Source organism: Chiloscyllium punctatum, chromosome 27, assembly GCF_047496795.1.
Source record: "Chiloscyllium punctatum isolate Juve2018m chromosome 27, sChiPun1.3, whole genome shotgun sequence".
Taxonomy (NCBI): Eukaryota; Metazoa; Chordata; class Chondrichthyes; order Orectolobiformes; family Hemiscylliidae; genus Chiloscyllium; species Chiloscyllium punctatum.
Window position 1 is genome coordinate 45,355,148 of NC_092765.1, and position 20,201 is coordinate 45,375,348.

Consider the following 20,201-nt stretch of genomic DNA (forward strand, 5'->3'; position numbering starts at 1 on the left):
GAGGTAGGGGAGATCCTAAATGAGATTTTTATTTCAGTATTCACTAGAGAGAGGGACCTTGTTCATAGTGAGAACACTGTGGATCAGGTTAATCGCCTTGACCAGATTGACATTAAGAAAGTGGGTGTGCTGGAAATTCTGGGAAGTCCCCAGGGCCAGGCCAGATATATCCAAGGTTACTACAGGAAGTCAGGAATGAGATTGCTGCACCTCTGGCGATGATCTTTGCATCCTCATTCTCCACAGGAGCAGTACCGGATGATTGCAGGGAGGCGAATGTTGTTCCTCTGTTTAAGAAAGGAATAGGGAAATCCCTGGGAATTACAGACCAGTCAGTCTTACATCTGTAGTAAACAAGGTACTGGATAGGATTCTGAGAGATAGAATTTATGACTATTTGGAAAAACATAGTTTGATTAGAGATAGTCAGCATAGCTTTGTGAGGGGCAGGTCATGCCTCACCAGCCTTATTGAGTTCTTTGAGGATGTGACAAAGGTCGAGCAGTGGATGTGGTGTATATGGATTTCAGTCAGACATTTGATAAGGTTCCTTACGGTAGGGTCTTCAGAAAGTTAGGAGGTCTGGGATACAGGAAAATTTGGCTGTCTGGAGATACAGGAGATACAGGAGAATTGGCTGGCCGAAAGATGACAGCAAGTGATAGTGGATGGAAGGTATTCCGCCTGAAGGTCGGTGACCAGTGGTGTCCCACAGGGATCTGTTCTTGGGCTCCTGCTCTTTGTAGTTTTTATAAATGACTTGGATGAAGAAGTGGAAGGGTGGGTTAGTAAGTTTGCTGATGACACAAAGGTCAGCGATGTTGTAGATAGTGTCAAGGGCTGTTGCAGCCTGCAACATGACATTGATGCGGAGCTGGGCTGAGAAGTGGCAGATGGAGTTCAACCTGGATAAATGCAAAGTGATTCATTTGAATTCTGAATACGATTTAAAGAAAGGATTCTTGGCAGTGTGGAGAAACAATGGGATCTTGGGGTCCACATACCTCAAAGCTGCCACCCAAGTTGATAGAGTTGTAAGAAGGCATTGGGTGTTTTGGTTTTCATTAACGGGGAGTTAAGTTTACAAGCCACAAGGATTTTCTGCAGCTCTATAAAACCCTGGTTAGACCACTCTTGGAATATTATGTCCAGTTCTGGTCACCTCAATATAGAATGGATGTAGATGCTTTAGAGAGGGTGCAGAGGAGATTTACCAGAATGCTGCCTGGATCGGAGGGCTGGTCTTATGAAGAGAGGTTGAGTGAACTTGGGTTTTTCACAAATGGACAGAAGAAGGAAGAGAGGTGACTTGATAGAGGTACACAAGGTAATGAAAGGCATAGATAGAGTAGATAGCCAGAGACTTTTCCCCAGGGCAGAAATGGCTATTACGAGGGATCATAATTTTAATTGATTTGATTGGAGGAAGGTATACGGGAGATATCAGAGGTAGGTTCTTTACACAGAGTGTGGTGGCTGTGTGGAATGCACTGCCAGTGGTGGTAGAAGAGTCAGACACTTTAGGGACATTTAAGCGATTGCAGGACAAGCACATGGACAACAGTAAATTGAGGAGTGTGTAGGTTAGGTTGATCTTAGATTAAGATAAATGCTCAGCACAACATTGTGGGCCGAAGGGCCTTTACTCTGCTGTACTGTTTCATGTTCTAACTCATGCAGTCCATTAGGAATGATCGATGCAGTAAATGTTACCTATCTTCCGAAGCTCAGGTGAGGTGTCAAATTGATGTCCGGCAGCCATGAGAAACACAGCAACATTAATCCCCGAGTGCAGTGTGGGCTCATGCTCAAAGGCCATCCCATACCTGCAGGGAGAAAACAGCAAAGTGTCATTGACCAAATCAAGCCCTCAAAACATAGGAAGAAGATAGCCTAGACCCTCACTTTTTCTTATGTTAAAGGCATTCAGTTCTTGTTGCAAATTGATTGGTCAAATACCAGATTTGAAGTAAGACACACTTTAATCATATACTATACAACAAATGAAAAATACAACAAAATACAAGAAAAGAAAGAAGAAATTAGAAGAATTAACTCTATTGGGAAACTTAGCATAATAACAGATCATTTAACTACTGAACAGTAACTGTTCCAATACAGCAACATCACATAAACACATCCTTGGTAAAGGCAATTCAGTAAAACAGGTTGTCTCACATGCAGTTCTCCAGTCCAGGAGGAAAGAACACCAATGGAAAACTCAGAGAGAGACAGACAGAGTAGCAGGGAGTGATGTACTACAGTTTCCAAACTCAGCTTCAAGACTCCAGCAACAGGTACTGAAACACTAAAACTAAAACTCCTGGTTCTGTGAAAGCTTGACCCCACCCATTCAGGCTGCTTCTATTGTGCCTACTTTTTAAAAAGCACAACACCGCACAAGCTGTTTGCTTTATTGGATTCAAATAGACAGCTCCATACCTCTGTCTTAAAACTGCTCTACAAATAAAATAAGACAAAATACACCTCTTAAAGCCCTAGTATTGTCACAAAAGTGATAAACAATTGTGAAGCATTTGCTCTGAAACTGAAGTGACCTGGTGTGTGACAATGAAATCTTTACACTTTTCCCAATGGGGCAATCAGTGCCTAGTACCAATGGGTAGTCAGATTCTTTGATTAGGTCTATACTTCACCTAATCAAATTCCACTTCCGGGAATATGTGGTAAAACAAATCTCTGAGCATGGAGTTATAGAGATGTACAGCACGGAAACAGGCCCTTTGGTCCAACTCGTCCATGCTGACCAGATATCCTAAATTAACCTAGTCCCACTTGCCAGCCTTTGGCCCATACCTCTCTAAACCCTTCTTATTTACATACCCATCCAGATGCCTTTTAAATGTTGTAATTGTACCAACCTCCACCATTTCCTCTGGTAGCTCATTCCATAAAGACACCACCCTCTGCATGAAAAAGTTGCCCCTTAGGTCCCTTTTAAATCTTTCCCCTCCTACCTTAAAACTATGTCCTCTAGTTTTGGACTCTCCCACCCAAGGGAAATGACCTTGGCTCTTGACACTATCCATGCTCCTCATGATCTTACAAGCCTCTACAAAGTCACCTCTCAGCTTCCAGCAAAAATAGAATCCCTACAGTGTGGAAACAGGCCATTTGGCCTAACAAGTCCACACCGACACTCTGAAGGGTAACCCGCCTAGACCCATTCCGTTACATTTCTCCTGACTAACACACCTAACCTACACATCTCTGCACACTATGGGCAATTTAGCATGGTCAATTCACCTAACCTACACATCTTTGGCCTGTGGGAGGAAACCCACACAGACACGGGGAGAATGTGCAAACTTCACACAGACAGTCACCCGAGACTGGAATCGAACCTGAGTCCCTGGAGCTGTGAGGCAGCAGTGCTAACCACTGAGCTACCGTGCCGCCCACAAATAGCCCCAGCCTGTTCAGCCTCACCCTATAGTTCAAACACTGCATTCCTGGCAACATCTTTGTAAAGCTTTTTTGAACCCTTTCAAGTTTCACAACAACCTTCCTACAGCAGGGAGACCAGAATTGAACACAGTATTCCAAAAGTGGCTTAATCAATGGCCTGTCCAGCCAGAACATGACCTCCTCACTCCTATACTCAATGCACTGACCAATAAAGACAAGCATATTAAATGCCTTCTTCACTATCCTATCCACCTGCGACTCCACTTTCAAGGAACTATGAACCTGCACTCCAAGGTCTCTTTGTTTAGCAACACTCCCCAAAACCTTACCATTAAGTATAAATATCTTGCCCTGATTTGCCTTTCCAAAATGCACGACCTCACATTTACATAAATTAAACTCCATCTGTCACTCCTCAGGCATACATGATACTGAGCTTATGTTAAAGATTTGGTGGAAGTTCAACTAAAAATGTTGGTGGAGAGAACAGTTTAAGATACCAGAGAGTTTTAACTACAGTTGGTCTGATTTCTTTTTTGACTACATTCAACTTTGCTTTTGCATTCAGTTCTGATTCAGACAATTTCATGCTATAGCATTTATGAGTTGGGCCATGCATTGTATTTTCATGGCGTCTGTAGAGACCAACAATTTTTAAAAGAGAAATTTTAACATCTTTAAACTTTGTCATAATTGATCAAAAATGTTTGAAGCTTAGTTTCAGTTTCTCTCTCCCAACCCCTCAGACACCACCCGACTGGCTGAGTATTTTCTGTATTCTCTGATTTTCTCTGATTCACATTTCCACAGCCTGCAGTATTTTGCATTGGGACTATACCTGCTATAACAATTCACAACACACATCTGCTTGGGTTTTAGGTTGTAGGAGGCCGCAGGCTTTTCACTGGGAGTTGCCTTATACAACATTTCAAGGAAAGAAATTTCTGGAATGGACAAATCTGAATACCCTCCTTGTGCTGCTACTTTTTAAAGAATTGCCTAATGAATCACATTAATTGGTTCCCCATCTCCTCGCGAATAATTTCTCTTCAAATATTTCCTCAAGTGCTTTGCGCTAGAATATCTGACAAAATACAGGTACTCATTGAGCTAATTGATCATTAAGTCAGTTTTCGAAGGGTCACAAACTGTAGGTCAAACATTTCATCTCCAAGAGCCTCTACTATTTGTCATCCATTTCTCTCTCCAATTCCCCTCTGGCTCCAACTATTGGTTTGTATCAAGACTTTTAATCTACTACTTGCACTAAAAGGATTCATCCATTTTCTACTGCCTAAATGTCAAGAGATTCTCTTGTGAAATCCTTTTTGGCACCCTTCAATTCATTGTTTACATAAATCATCAGAATGTAATCACAGGTAATATAGCAGAATCAATTGAATGGCAAGTACACCGCGTTCTATGGTCCACTGCAGTCTTTGATCTGTCAGGCATTGTTGGGGATGGTTTACTCTAGGAGTTGCTATGGCAACATGTACTTTTACATGTGGATTGAAGTCAGAAACAATGGAGAGCAACGTTACAGGCTCCAACCACCTTTCCGAGGTGAATTTCACCAGAAATTTCTCACAGCTTTTTTTCAAAACTTGCTTATGGGATATGGCTAACACTGGCCAGTATTTGTTACCCATCCCTAATTGCCCAGAGGTCAGTTCAGAATCAACCACATTGTTGTGGCTCTGGAGTCACATGTAGGCCAGATCAAGGAAGGACTGCAAATTTCCTTCCCTGAAGGACATCAGTAACCAGGTGGGATTTAATTGATGATGCTCCACAGAGTGGTTAGGTGGTCTGTGTTCGGCCAACTTTTCATTCCAACCTTGTTTTGAATTCAAGTTCTTCATCTGCTGTGGTGGGATTTGAACCCATATGCTACTCCAGTGACATGCACACTGTGCCACTGACTGAAATTGGCACAGCTTGAAAGAATTCACAGGTTAAGGACAGAGAGGATTGGGGGCAGAAGGGTTGAAATTGAGATCGAGACCATGGTACAGATGGCAATTCAGAGAGAAAGTACGGTGGCACAATGGTTAGCGCTACGGCCTCACAGCGCCAGAGATCATCTGGGTTCCATTCCCGCCTCAGGCAACTGTCTGTGTAGAGTTTGCACATTCTCCCCCTGTCTGCATGGGCTTCCTCCAGGTGCTCCGGTTTCTCCCACAGGCCAAAGATGTGCAGCTTAGGTGAATTGGCCATGCTAAATTGCCCGTAGTGTTAGGTGAAAGGGTAAATGTAGGGGAATGGGTCTGGGTGGGTTGCTCTTTGGAGGGTCGGTGTGGACTTGTTGGGCCGAACGGCCTGTTTCCACACTGTAAGTAATCTAATCTAAATCTACAACTGAGAAGGAGGAGAGATGGGGGGTGTTGATGGGGATGAAATATTCCCAAGGCAGAACATGTCACAGTAATTAAAGACTGACAGCAATTCTAGCCTATTGAATGGCTCCATGTCTATATCTTGGAGAGAGCATTCTTCCGAATGAGGGACGCTATGGCTAGTGTTACAAGCCAGTACAAGGAGGTTTCACATAAATAGCTGACATCATACACTTTTATGATTGTTTACAGATTGTCTACACCAAGGACCAGAATCCTATATCATTTGTCAATGGATTCCTCCAAATTCCCCCAGACAGTTGTATGTTCTCAGGAAGTCAGTTCAAACCATTGATCCACACAAAACAACTGCTGTGTTTAAAGACTACAAGAACTGTGGATGCTGGAAATCTGAAACAAGAATGGAAACTGCTAGAGAAACAGAACAGCATCTGTTCTGTTCATTGTCTGAGACAGGTCATTGGAATCGAAACATTAAATCTGTTTTCTTTCCACAGATGCTGCCAGACCTGCTGAGATTCACCAGCAGTTTCTGTTTTTATTGTTTAAAGGTTGAAAGTTTCAGGGGAACAACTCTGAGAAGTTCGGCAGAGCTGGGATCTGAGCTTATCCTCAACTACATGGTATGCTAGTGCCTCCCACCCACATCTGTTCATTAGTGTTCAGTATTGACTCCAATAACTCATCACCTACACCATGTTTCCTGCACTGGTGCTTTGAGGTGAGGGAGACAAGTGGTCGGGGAGGGTTCCCCTCTTTATTCTCAAAATAGGTCAGAGATGGAAACCAAACTCTACCTGTTCATGAGTGGCTTAACAAAGGCACAGGCTTTGTGCTAAAATGGGACTTCTTTCCAAACACTGCCCCACGCACTCCTGCAACATTCCCTGTCTTTGAGCTGTGTCAAGAACAAGTTTCCATACAGGGTGTCATCGGATCCCAGTGTGTCTGACAAATAAAAGGTCAATATCTTTCAAGCAGCATTTATGCACAGAACCCTTTCCCTTTTTGCATAACTTGAGGAATCAGCTGTTGGATTTCCTTTAAAAAGAGTCATTTTGTTTTTATTGTAAGCAAATTTGTTTCACGTTTTCTCCATGTTTGGATATTCAATAATCTGGTTTGGTCAGTTAAGAATACAGAATTCTATCAAATATCAAAAGGTAGAATTCAGAACTTTCTTTTTAACAAAAAGAGTGGGTTGTATGTGGCATGAACTTCCTGAGGAAGTTGCGGTGCATTTACAACATTTAAAGAACATGTGGAAAAGTTCATGAAGAGGAAAGGTTTAGACAGATATAAATCAAATGCAGGCAAGTGGGACTAGTTTAGTTTGGGAACACTGGTAGCATGGACTGGTTGGACCAAAGGGTCTGTTTCTGGATTAGTGGTGCTGGAAGAGCACAGCAGTTCAGGCAGCATCCAAGGAGCTTCAAAATCGACGTTTCGGGCAAAAGCCCTTCATCAGGAATAAAGGCAATGAGCCTGAAGTGTGGAGAGATAAGCTAGAGGAGGGTGGGGGTGGGGAGAAAGTAACATAGAGTACAATGGGTGAGTGGGGGAGGGGATGAAGGTGATAGGTCAGGGAGGAGAGGGTGGAGTGGATAGGTGGAAAAGGAGATAGGCAGGTTCGACAAGTCCGGACCAGTCATGGGGACAGTTACTGAGCTGGAAGTTTAGAACTAGGGTGAGGTGGGGGCACCCAAGACTTGTCCAGACTTGTCCAACCTGCCTATTTCCTTTTTCACCTATCCACTCCACCCTCTCCTCCCTGACCTATCACCTTCATCCCCTCCCCCATTCACCTATTGTACTCTATGTTACTTTCTCCTCGCCCCCACCCTCCTCTAGCTTATCTCTCCACGCTTCAGGCTCACTGCCTTTATTCCTGATGAAGGGCTTTTGCCCGAAACGTCGATTTCGAAGCTCCTTGGATGCTGCCTGAACTGCTGTGCTCTTCCAGCACCACTAATCCAGAATCTGGTTTCCAGCATCTGCAGTCATTGTTTTTACCTCAAAGGGTCTGTTGCCAAGCTGTATGACTCTAAGTCTGGTTTTGGTATTGAGTAGAGATGCCTCAGTGATCACAGTTACTGACTGACAGGAAGAAAAATAAATACATGAGGATCCCAAATTTGACCAAATCAAGGTCAAACAGGAAAATAAAGCTTCATGCTGTGCAGTTTTGGGAAGATGTGAGGGTTTTCGAGAGGGCGCAGAGGGGATTTATCAGAAGCAGTTCCCATCAGCTGATTGTACAAGGATGTGGAGGCAAAAAGTTTAAATATTGGGCAAGAAATACAGAGGGATGTGAGAAAGAACTTGTTTTTTATATAACACAGAGTATTAGTGACCTGGAAACAGTTGGCTCCGAGGATGGCAGAAGTGAAGAGAACTGATCACGTCAACTGAAAACTGGGCGGGCACTGCGATAAATACATTTATTGAGCTATGGGGACAGAGTGAGGGAATGGGGTTGATTGGATTTCGCTTTGTAGAGAGCTAGCAGTAACTCAATGGGCAGAACAGCCTTGATTTGTGACATATTAACATTGAGACACTGCATAGTAAAGTGTTTTTTGGTCTTGAGTTTCAGAATCCTTTCAATAGCTGGCACTGACACATGGTTCGAATGTCACCAGGAGCACGTTTCTCAGGGCTGGTGTGCAGCCTGTGGGCACCATCTCTGCAGGAGTTCCTCAGGGGAGTGTCTTAGGCCCAACCATCTTCAGCTGCCTCTTCAATGCCCTTCCCTCCATCATGAGGTCAGAAGCCACTATGTTCGCCAAAGATTTGGAGATGCCGGTGTTGGACTGGGGTGTACAAAGTTAAAAATCACACAACACCAGGTTATCGTCCAACAGGTTTAATTGGAAGCACTAGCTTTCGGAGCACTGCTCCTTCGTCAGGTGGTTGGGGTTCAGACGGTGGGGCAGGGGTTGGGGGTTGGGAATCAGATGGGGGGGGGCAAATGGGGGGTATGGATGGGGGATCGTTTAGGGGTGGGGTTGGGGTGCTGGATGGGGTGGTGGGGGACGTGGGAGGGGCGGGGGGGGGGGTTGGGCTGGTGTGCAGTATGCTGCGGCCTAGTCTCCTAAATGGGGAGTGGACTTAGCAAGTGCTGGCTGTGTCAATCCCATTTGGTGGGGTGGGGTGGGGGAGGCTTCAGCAATGCTGCAGGTGTGTCCCTGCTCAGAAACAAACCCTCAGACAGAGAGAGGGAGAACAGCAGGCAGAGTAAGGAAAAAGGGAACTTCAGAAAACTCCGAGCCCCAGAGGACAGGCATTGAATCAGTTAACCGAATAATCAATTATCCGAACGAAACGATTATCCCAATCTCGTTCAAATAATCGAGATCCCGCTGTAAATACAGTGGCTACAAGACTAGGTCAGAGGTTTGGAATTCTGCAGCAAGTAACTCACCTCCTCACTCCCCAAAACCTGTCCACCATCTATAAGGCACAGTTTAGGAGTGTGATGGAATACTCCCCACTTGCCTGGATGGATGCAGCTCCAATAACACTCCAGACGCTTGACACTATCTAGGACAAAGCAACCCATCCACCACCTTCAAGAGTGATTCCCTTCACCATAGGTGCTCAGGAGCAGCAGTGTGCACCACCTACAAGATGTATCGCCGAAATTCAGGCACGGCTCTTGATGCAGCACATTCCAAACCCGAGGCCACTACTGTCTAGAAGGATAAGGATAGCAGATATATGGGAACACCAGCACCTGCAAGGTCCCCTCTCAGACAATGACCATCTTGACTTGGAATTTTCTCCACCGTCACAGGTCAAAATCCCGAAACTCCACTCCTGAGCGGCATTGTTGCTGTCTCGACACAGACTGCTGTGGTTCAAGACGGTAACTCACTGTCAGCTCCTCCAGGACAATTAGGATGGCCAGTAAGTGCTGACCTTCCCAGTCATACCCACCCATTTATGGAGTGTGCACCAAGTGAAAGTGCACCACTGCAATCCCATTCAGCACAGGAGGGAGAGCTCTCTATTCGAGCTGGGATGGGATGGGGGGGGGGGGAAATGGGTCACTGAGAAAGCTGCCTTGGGAATTAAACCTGAAAGTAGTACAAGTGTGTCACTGGCAAAGTAAAAGCAGTGAGACAGAGATGGGTCAGAATCTCTCCAGTGTGAAACAGGCCATTTGGCCCAATAAGTCTCCACAGAGTATCCCTGCACCTCCCATAGCTAACCTACACGTCCCTGAATGCTATGGGCAATTTAGCATGGCAAACCCTCCCCTAACCTGCACCTCTTTGTGACTGTAGGCAGAAGCTGGAGCACCCAGAGAAAACCCACAGACTCAGGGAGAATGTGTAAACTCCACGCAGACCGTCACCCAAGGCTGGGATTGAACCTGGGTCTCTGGTCCAGTGAGGCAGCAGTGCTAACCACTGTGCCACTCCACACAGAGTCGATCGGTGATGGATAGAATATGAGGTTGAAGCGGAGCTGCAAATCAAACAGTCTTTTACATTTTGACAAGGCAGGACTCAGACCTAAGTACTGGCTGGGGAGGAGCTGCAGCGGGAGGGGACAGTGTGGTGTTTTTGTTGTGAATTAAACAAGATCATTTGGTTATCCAACTTCAAACTGCAGACTTCTGGTTTATTTGGAACTTGCTGAGTCAATGTGCTGAAAAATGTATGGAACCACCCTCTCATGTGACATATTTACATGTTGCACAAGTGTTTAGATTCAACAAAATTTTACTGCAATGTAAAAATGAAGCAGCTGTGGTGTACATCCTTAGTTTGGACATTCTGGTCCATGGTCATTCTCTGCCAAGCAAGTTATTTGTTTACTGAGATTCTGGTGTGTCTCCAAGGCATTGTCTAAAATCCTCCAAATAACTCTTCATTAGAATTTTACACAATAATTGATATTTTAAATTAGCAATAACCTTTCATTTTCTACTCCATGATAGCTAAGCATCGCCCACGATAATAGACAAGCTGGCCAGCTGCTCTGAACTATGAACCTGACTTTGGAAACTCATTACTGTCTGGACTGCTTAGCATTTTTCAAAAGAAAATGACATTTCTCTGTTTTTAATGACCACATAACATTTCATGAACATTTCAAAGATTGATGTGGTGTGATTTTTACAAAACCAACAAAGCAGCTGGGACAAGTGGAGCTGAGTTAAACTGTACGAGTTCATTATCTCTTCTGTTTACACAACACGGTAATAAAATTAGACAAATGGCTAAAAAATGGTTTCTTTGCTTCCAGCTTTTCCCTGACTTGGCACCAGTGCAAGTGAGATGCAGAAGAACCTTCTGGAAGAAGAATCCGAAATGCTATAAACATAAAACCTTGCAACGCAGCTTCCTGCCAAAGCTCTCTGAGCGCTTGAAGAGCAACACAGACAGTGTTTAGCCTGTCAAGACATACCCCTAGGCTAAGTCTCACCCCTGTACGAAACAGAATTAGCTTCTTGTCTCACAATTCCCTTGATTTCCACTTGCTGACTTGCAACCTCCCAGTTCACAAGGTCACGCACTGTCAAAATTACTCCCACCAATTAGTTACAGGCACTTTCCATGTCATAATTACTTCCTTATTTCATGGTAAATTAACCCTCTGAGATCTTGGTTATGGAATATTATTTACAAATAAACGCAAATTAAAGCTAGTGCTGGGATCCCAGAGGGAATAGTCGTTCTGGAGGTAGAGTAGACAAACCTAGTGAGAGACGCAGATATTCTCATTAGCAGAAAGTGACTACAGAGGAACCTCGATTATCCAAACGACACAGGCGGAGTGTACTTTGTTCAGATAATCGAACGTTCGGATAATCAATTGTTCAGATAATTGAATGTTCGGATAACACAGTTTAGCTAAGCATCGGGGCCTTGCGATCTTGTTCAAATAATCCGAAATTCGGACAATTGAATGCCAGATAATCAAGGTTCCTCTGTACAGAGGACTGCAGATGCTGGAGATCAGAGCTGAAGAAGGGCTGATGCCCGAAACGTCGATTCTCCTGTTCCTTGGATGCTGCCTGACCTGCTGTGCTTTTCCAGCAACACATTTTCAGCTTCCTCTGTACAGAGGCCTGTACTTAAAAATCACAGTATTTATTAACAGCTTCAAAAATGGAATAGAAAGACACATACCCAAGTTGACAAAGCTAGGTGTCATTGTAAGTAATGTAGGTGGAAGCATAAAATTACAAAGATTACCCAAATGGACAAAGCTTCAGCAAATGGACCTCAAAAGGACTGGAAGGGGGCTTCCCAAACAGTGAGAAACTAGAAACAATGGAGGAACAAATACAGTGGGGCAGGGGGATTTGAGGTCAAAGATTATTAAAAGGTCATGAACATGTCAGGGTGAAGATTTGCACTGGCGCAGTCACTACTACCAGGAGGAGGACCTCAGCAAGACACCCCGTGAGGACAAGCAGTCATCTGCACTGAGGAGCAGCTCATTGGGGCTCTAGTGTAAGGCGTGCTTAAGGGCTGTGTTTTTGTAGTATAGTGGTTATCACATTTGCCTCGCACTCGAAAGGTTCCCAGTTTGAAACCGGATAGAAGCAGGCTTGTGGATTGATGTGGACTGAGCTTCTTAAGGCTGAAACATTACATCACTGTTCCCTCCACCTCTAACAAAACAAGAAAGTGGAGGGGCAGAGAGATGTACTATTGCAAAATTTATTGGTAGCAGAGAAAGAAATAAGGCTTTAGCTAGAGAGACTTTGGAGAGCAGTGGCTCAGCAAACAATACGGGTAAGCTCAAGTAAAGTCCTTTTAACTTTCCTTTATAGTTTTACAGCATTCAGATGGCAGTTAGGGCAGTTGCATGTTCCTCCTGCAGCATGTGGAAGCTCAGGAAGACTTCTATTATCCCTGATGACTCCACGTGTGGGAGGTACATCCAGCTGCAGCTCCCAGGAGACCGTGTTAGGGAGCTGGAGCTGGTTTGATTCAAGATGCTGAGTACTTCATAGATCAGAGTTTTAGTGAGGTGGTCACATCTAAGGTACAGGCAGAGAGTAGCTGGGTGATTACCAGGAAAGGCAAAGGGAGTAGGCAGAGAGTGCAGGAATCCCTTGTGGCCATTCCCCCTAAAAAGTATATCATTTTGGATACTATTGTTGTGAGAGTGTGTGTGTGTGTTGGGGGGGGGGGTATGAGGGGTGGGGTGGTGGTGTTGGTTGACCGTTCAGGAGAAAGCAGCAGTAGCCAGGTTTCTGGTACTGTGACTGGCTCTGGGGCACATCGGGAAAGGGTAGAGGTAAACAGGGCCTTCGAAATAGGAGACTCGATAATTAGGGGGACGGACAGGAGATTCTGTGGGAAGGTGGGATGGTGTGTTGCCTCTCAGGTGTCAGGGTGCAGGATGTCTCAGAGCAGCCATTGTGCTCAGGTTTCAGGTTTTTAGATCATTGGGATCTTTTCTGGGGAAGAGGTGACCTATTTAAGAGGGACGGGTTGCAGCTGAACTGGAGGGAGAGCAATATCTTGGTGTCCAGGTTTGCTAGTGTTACAAGGGAGGGTTTAAACCAGATTGGAAGGGGAATGGGATCCTCCACAGCAGGGAAGCAATTGTAAGGCAGGAAGAAGACACAGTAATGAGAAGTAGTAAAGTGAAGAGACAGGTCAGGCTGGAACTCGACAGGGAGTAAGGAATGCCTGTTGGCTTTTGATGGGGTAGAATTTGTTACGTGCGTTCAGGAAAGTTTCCTCAAGCAGTATAAAGAGGGTCCTACTTGGGAAGGGGCAAAACTCAACCTAGTCTTGGGAAATAGGACAAAACAAGAGATGGAGGTGACAATGGGAAGGACTTTGGGACCAATGACCATGTTTTTATTAATTTTAAGTCGTTATGGAGAGGGACAAAACTGGTCCACAGGTTCAAGTTCTAAACTGGGGCAAGGTGAATTCTGACGGAATAAGACAGGAGCTCGCAGGGGTTGATGGGAGTAGTTTGTTTGCAGGTAAAGGGACTTCTGGCAAGTGGGAGGCCTTTAAAAGTGAGAAGGCTAGAGTTCAAGGACTATATGTTCCTGTGAGGGTGAAGGGCAAGGTTGGCAGGAATAGGGAACCCTGGATGACAAGGAGGTGTGGCTCAGGTACAGGCAGCTGGGATCGAGGCAATCCCTGGAGGTATACAGAGAATACAGGTGTTTACTGAAGAAGGAAATCAGGAGGATATAAAGGAGGCACGAGGTAGCCTTGGCAGGGAAGATTAGAGTAAATCCAACGAGGTTCCTAAAGGATATTAAAGGAAAAAGAATAACTAGAGAGAGAATAGGGCCCCTCAAGGACCATTGTGGGCATGTATGTGTAGAACCACAGGAGATGGGTGAGGTTCTCAATGAATATTTCTCGTCTGTGTTTACCATGGAGAAAGACATGAAGACTTGGAACTTGGGGAAGTTAGTGGTAATACCTTGGGGACAGTCCACATCACAGTAGAGGAGGTGATGGATGTGTTAGAATGTATGAAAGTGGATAAATCTCCTGTTTCTGACCAGATATATCCAAGAACACTGCAAGAGAGAAGAAATTGCGGGGATCCTGGCTGATATTTTTATATCATTAGCCACGGGTGAGGTCCCAGAAGACTGGGGGGGTAGTGAATGTTGTGCCCTTATTCAAGGGCTGCAGAGAAAAATCTGGGAACGAAAGACCAGTAAGCCTAACATCTGCGGTGGGTAAGTTACTTGAGAACATTCTGAGAGATAAGATATACATGCATTTGGAAAGACAGGGTTTGTTATCAGCATAGCTTTATGGATGGGAGATCATGCCTCACAAATTTGTTAAGAGTTCTTTGATGGAGTGATCAGGAAGGACGATGGCAGGGCAGGGCAGTAGAAATAGTCTAAATGGATTTCAGTAAGGCCTTGGATAAGGTTCCAGATAGTAGGCTTCTCTGGAAGTTTAGATCGCATGGAATTCAAGGGGCACTTGCAAATTGGACACACAATTGGCTCGATGGTAGGAAGCAGAGGGTAATAGTGGAAGGATGCTCATCAGACTGGGAGACCTGTGACTAGTGGAGTGCCTCAGGGCTTGGTGTTGGGCCCATTACTATTTGTTATCTATATCAATAATTTGGATGAGAATGTACAAGGCATGATTAATTTACAATGACACTAAGATAGGCAGTATTATGGACAGTGAGGAAGATTATCAGAAATTGCAGCAACACTTTGATCAGCTGGGGGAGTGGGCTGAGAAATGGCAAATGGAGTTTAGTATAGCTAAGTGTGTGGTTTTGCATTTTGGAAAGTCCAATCAAGGTCAGGGTTTCATGGTGAATGGTAGGGCCTTAAGGAGTGTAGTGGAACAGAGGGATCTTGGAGTTCAGGTTCACAGTTCTCTAAATGTGGAGTCATAGGTGGACAATGCAATGAAGAAGGCTTTTGGCACACTGGGCTTCATCAGTCAGGGCATTGAGTATAGAAGTTGGGAAGTTATATTGTAGTAACACAGGACATTGGTGAGGTCGAACTTGGAGTATTGTGTTCAGGTTTGGTTACCATGCTATAAGAATAATGTTATTAAACTGGAAATGGTGCAGAAGAAATTTACAAGGGTTTTGCCTGGACTCAACTGGGCAACTGTCTGTTTGGAGTTTGCACATTCTCCCTGTGTCTACATGGGTTTCTGCTGGGTACTCCAGTTTCCTCCCACAATCCATAGATGTGCAGGTTAGGTGGATTGGCCGTGCTAAATTGCCCAGTGACCAGGGATGTGTAGGTTAGGTGCATTAATCAGGGGTAAATGTAAAGTAATAGGATAGGGGAATGGGTCTGGGTGGGTTACTCTTTGAAGGGTTGGCGTGGACTTGTTGGGCCAAAGGGCCTGTTTCCACACTGTAGGGATTCTGTGATTCTATGATACAATAATCAAGCTAGGACTTTTCTCTTTCGCGCGTATAAGACTGGGAAGGGATCTTATACAAGTATATAAAGATCACGAGAAGCATGCACTCAGTCTTTTTCCGAAGGTTGGGGAATCTAGGAATACAGGGTATCAGTTTAAGGTTAGAGGGGAAAGAATAAAAGGGAACCTGAGGGACAACGTTTTTTACACAGAAGCTAGTACACATATGGAATGAGTTGCCAGTGGATGTGACTGAGGCGGATACATTAACAACATTTAAAAAGGCATTTGGACAAATACATGGATAGGAAAGGTTTAGAAGGATGTGAACCAAGTGCAGGGAAATGGAGTTAGCGTGGATGAATATTTTGGTCGGCAGAGACCAATGGGCCTATCCTGTGCATAAGCCCATTCCTGATGAAGGGCTTATAGCCGAAACGCGCCTCTCCTGCTCCTTGGATGCTGCCTGACCTGCTGTGCTTTTCCAGCACCACACCTTTTGATTCTGTGCTGTCGGACACCATGACATACAGAACATAATCAAAAAGGCTAATGGAATACTGAACTTTATACCGAATGTATTGGAATATAATGGTAATTGTATTTCCCCGAGAATGTCAGATTTCAAGATGACGGGGGTGCATTTTTAAAGTGAGGAGAGAGATTTAAAACAGATATGAGGGGCAGTTTTTTTTTTACACAGAACGTGGTTTGCTTGTGGAATGATCTTCTCGAGGAAGTGGTCAATGTAGTACAATTACATGTTTAAAAGATATTTGGGTAAGTACATGAATAGCAAAGGTTTGGAGGGATATGAGCCAGAAGCAGACAGGTGGCACTAGTTTAGTTTGGGATGATGTTCGGCATGGACTGGTTGGACTCAAGGGTCTATTTCTGAACTGTATGACTCTATGACAAGATATAGAAGGTCTATTCTGGAGGTCATACATGAGAGAGCTGGACATTTATATGTACACAAGGCATTATAAGTGGTGGTGAAAATGTGTTGCTGGAAAAGCGCAGCAGGTCAGGCAGCATCCAAGGAGCAGGAGAATCGACGTTTCAGGCATGAGCCCTTCTTCAGGAATCCTGTAGAAGGGCTCATGCCAGAAACGTCAATTCTCCTGCTCCTTGGATGCTGCCTGACCTGCTGCGCTTTTCCAACAACACATTTTCAGCTCTGATCTCCAGCATCTGCAGTCCTCACTTTCTCCCATTATAAGTGGGCAGCACGGTGGTTAGCACTGCTGCCTCACAGTGCCGGAGACCCGGGTTCAATTCCCGCCTCAGGCGACTGACTGTGTGGAGTTTGCACGTTCTCCCCGTGTCTGCGTGGGTTTCCTCCGGGTGCTCTGGTTTCCTCCCACAGTCACAAAGATGCGCAGGTTAGGTGAATTGGCCATGCTAAATTGCCCATAGTGTCAGGTGAGGGGTAAATGTAGGGGTATGGGTGGGTTGCGCTTCGGCGGGTCGGTGTGGACTTGTTGGGCCGAAGGACCTGTTTCCACACTGTAATGTAATCTAATCTAAGTGGTGGGACAATTTGAGAGAACTGTTAAGGAAGCATATAGCATTCCATGTTTCATTCATAGGGACATAGAGTTCAAAAGTAGGGAGAGTGCAATGAACTTATATATTGGTTAAACCTCATCTGGATTACTGTGTACTGTTGCAGGTGCCACATAATAGGATGAATGCACTGGAGAAAAGATTTACAAGATTGGTTGCAGGGATGAGATACTTTAGTTTTGAGGATAGGTGGAGACATTACAACTGTTTTCTTTAGAGAGGAGAAGGCTAAGAGGAGATTTGATAAAAGCTTCCAAAATCATTAGCGAACTAGACAGAGTGCAGTCTAGAGACTGTTCCCACTCAGAAAAGGATCGAGAATCAGAGAGCGCAGATCGAAAGAAGAAATTCTGAGGTGGGAATGTCCTTTGTTCACACAACAAGTAGGTGGAGTTCAGAATACACTGCCTGAAAGTGTGGTGGGGGCTGGTTCAATTGACACAATGAAGAGGGCCTTGGATGGGTATGGAAATAGAAATAATGTGTAAAGTTGTGCAGAAAACCAGGCAATTGGTACTAAGTCAGAATACTTCAAGAGCCAGCACAGAACCTAAGGGCCGAATAGCCTCTTCCTGCATGATAACAATTCTGTGGTTCTCTGCAGACATCCTTCAGCTGTATAAAGTCCTGGTTAAACCACAGCTGGATTTAGTGGAAGGAGCTTCGGCACCACACTTTATGAAGGATTAAATTGGTTAAAGGGAGAGTTAATTAAAGATTTCAAGTTGTTTAGGGCAACTGATAGGTAGATAGAGAAAAACAATACCCACAGGTTGGAAATCCAGGGTATCAATATCAACCTTTCAGAAATGAAATTTGCAAACACCTCCACACTTCTCCAAAGGATGGTAAACATTCAGAAATCTCTCTCACAAATGGGAATTTTATATCAGAGAATGATAGATATTTGCCAATCCAAGGGATCAGATGGACACGGTGCAAAAGCAGGTATTTAGAGCTACATCACAAAGTAGCCATGAGCTCACTGAAAGGTACAACAGGTTCAAGGGACTAAATGGGCCAGTCACCTTCCTCCAGGTGGTTCCTTAAGTCAAGCCTAGAAATCCGATCAGAAGGACTGGTGGAGCAATGGACAGGGAGATCAGGTTTGCTATTCCTCCCTAAAATCTCTTGCTTTCTCCAGTAACAAGAACATCCATCCTCCTCAGTTGTCCATGCTTTTCTTGCCCTGTTGACCAGCAAAGCATTGATAACATCTGTTGCTGTTTGGTAGGTACTTCTCCGCATGACAGGTTGAATTGAATTGAATTGAACTGAACTTATTGTCACATGTACCAAGGCACAGTGAAAAGCTTTGTCTTGTGAGCAATACAGGCAGATCACAGAGTTAAGTGGCATAGATAGTAAATAATAGGTAAACCGTGGCAAAAACAAAAACACAGGTACAGGTGAATGTTAAGAGTTTGTGAGTCCATTCAGTATTCTAACAACAGTAGGGTAGAAACTGTTTTGAAACCGGCTGGTGTGTGTGTTCAGGCTTCTGTACCTTCTCCCTGGTGATAGAGGTTGTAGAAAAACATTGCCAGGGTGGGATGGATCTTTGAGAATGCTGGCGGCCTTTCCTTGACAGTGGGCCTGGTAGATGGATTCTATAGATGGGAGGTTGGCCTCTGTGATTGTCCGGGCCGAGTTCACCACTCTCTGTAACCGTCTCCGATCTTGAATGGCACAGTTGCCATACCAGGTAGTCATACATCCAGACCGAATGCTTGGGGTCCCTCATGGATATTGTGAGGGATTTTCGAACTGACAGCGAGCTGGCTGCTTGCATACAACCAAGACAGGCTTCAAATGAACCTCTTGGTTCACCTCAGACTGTCTGGAAGACTGTGACACTGAGTCAGGAACCTGTGTGCAGACTGGAGAAAGTGAGGACTGCAGATGCTGGAGATCAGAGCTGAAAATGTGTTGCTGGAAAAGCGCAGCAGGTCAGGCAGCATCCAAGGAACAGGAGAATCGACGTTTCGGGCATGAGCCTGAAGAAGGGCTCATGCCCGAAACATCGATTCTCCTGCTCCTTGGATGCTGCCTGACCTGCTGCGTTTTTCCAGCAATACATTTTCACCTTTGTGCAGACTGTAAATCATGCCAGAGTCACTGTGCTTCAGAGTAAGGTGTCTGCCCTCCACAAGGGGATGTATTTAAAAATAAAGTCCATTTAATCTGTTCTCAATTCATTTGGGAATCTCCATTCCTTTTCCAGTTGCACTGTTCTCAACCCACGCATCTGCTATCATTTGGGAGGAACAGAAGCTGAGGTAGGGGCAATCTATTCCTAATTTATTTGTCAAAGTAATAGCCTGTGGTAGGAAGACTGTGCAATGGCAATATTAAACCTAGCAGGAGAATCAACATTCATTTCTGTCTTATTAATCACAGACTTGTTTGGGAAACATTGGAAGTGACAGGAATTGGAAAGATTTAATGCAAATATCATTTGGTGATAGAAGATGTCAATCGCGTTTGGAACAAAAAGTATTTACAGATTGGGTTTAACAACTTGTGAATCTCTCTAGCGTCAAACACATGCAGGTAAACAAATTAATGTTCTGCACTGGGCTTGTGAATCTGCAGCATACAATGCAAACTTGGCTGAAAGTTATCTATGTCAATCTATCAGTGTTGATGTCTAACCTCTAACCTGCTCAATACTCAGCCATCCACACACAATTACGCAACTCAAGTTCAAGAGTGCACATTTAATCCTGAGTCAATAGCATCTGCTGCCTGCTGGTTTGCACTTCAGTTAGAATAAAACAGACAGCTGCAGATTATCTGCCAGTCAGTTCCAGGAGATGAACTGGAACACTAACGAGGGGTCAAGATCTCTCAAAGAAAATGTCAGTGCTGATCATCAGCAGCCTCTCTGGCTAACCCTTGTTGTTTTCTATAGGTACACTGCACAGTACTGCACACCGGGGTTAGGCAACGCAGTAAGCCAGCCTGAAGCAGCACTAGT

At 44.6% G+C, this 20,201-nt stretch overlaps 1 protein-coding gene across 4 annotated transcripts in view; it reads right to left on the minus strand.

Annotated features, from left to right (window-relative positions):
• LOC140453677 (mitogen-activated protein kinase kinase kinase 5) overlaps window positions 1-20,201 on the minus strand; it is a 167,810-nt gene that overhangs the window by 76,923 nt on the left and 70,686 nt on the right. For all 4 annotated transcript variants that reach the window (XM_072548596.1, XM_072548594.1, XM_072548593.1 and 1 more), the window contains one exon: window positions 1,714-1,826. In XM_072548596.1, coding sequence (XP_072404697.1) covers window positions 1,714-1,826 — 113 coding nt within the window. The remainder of the gene's footprint in view (window positions 1-1,713; window positions 1,827-20,201) is intronic.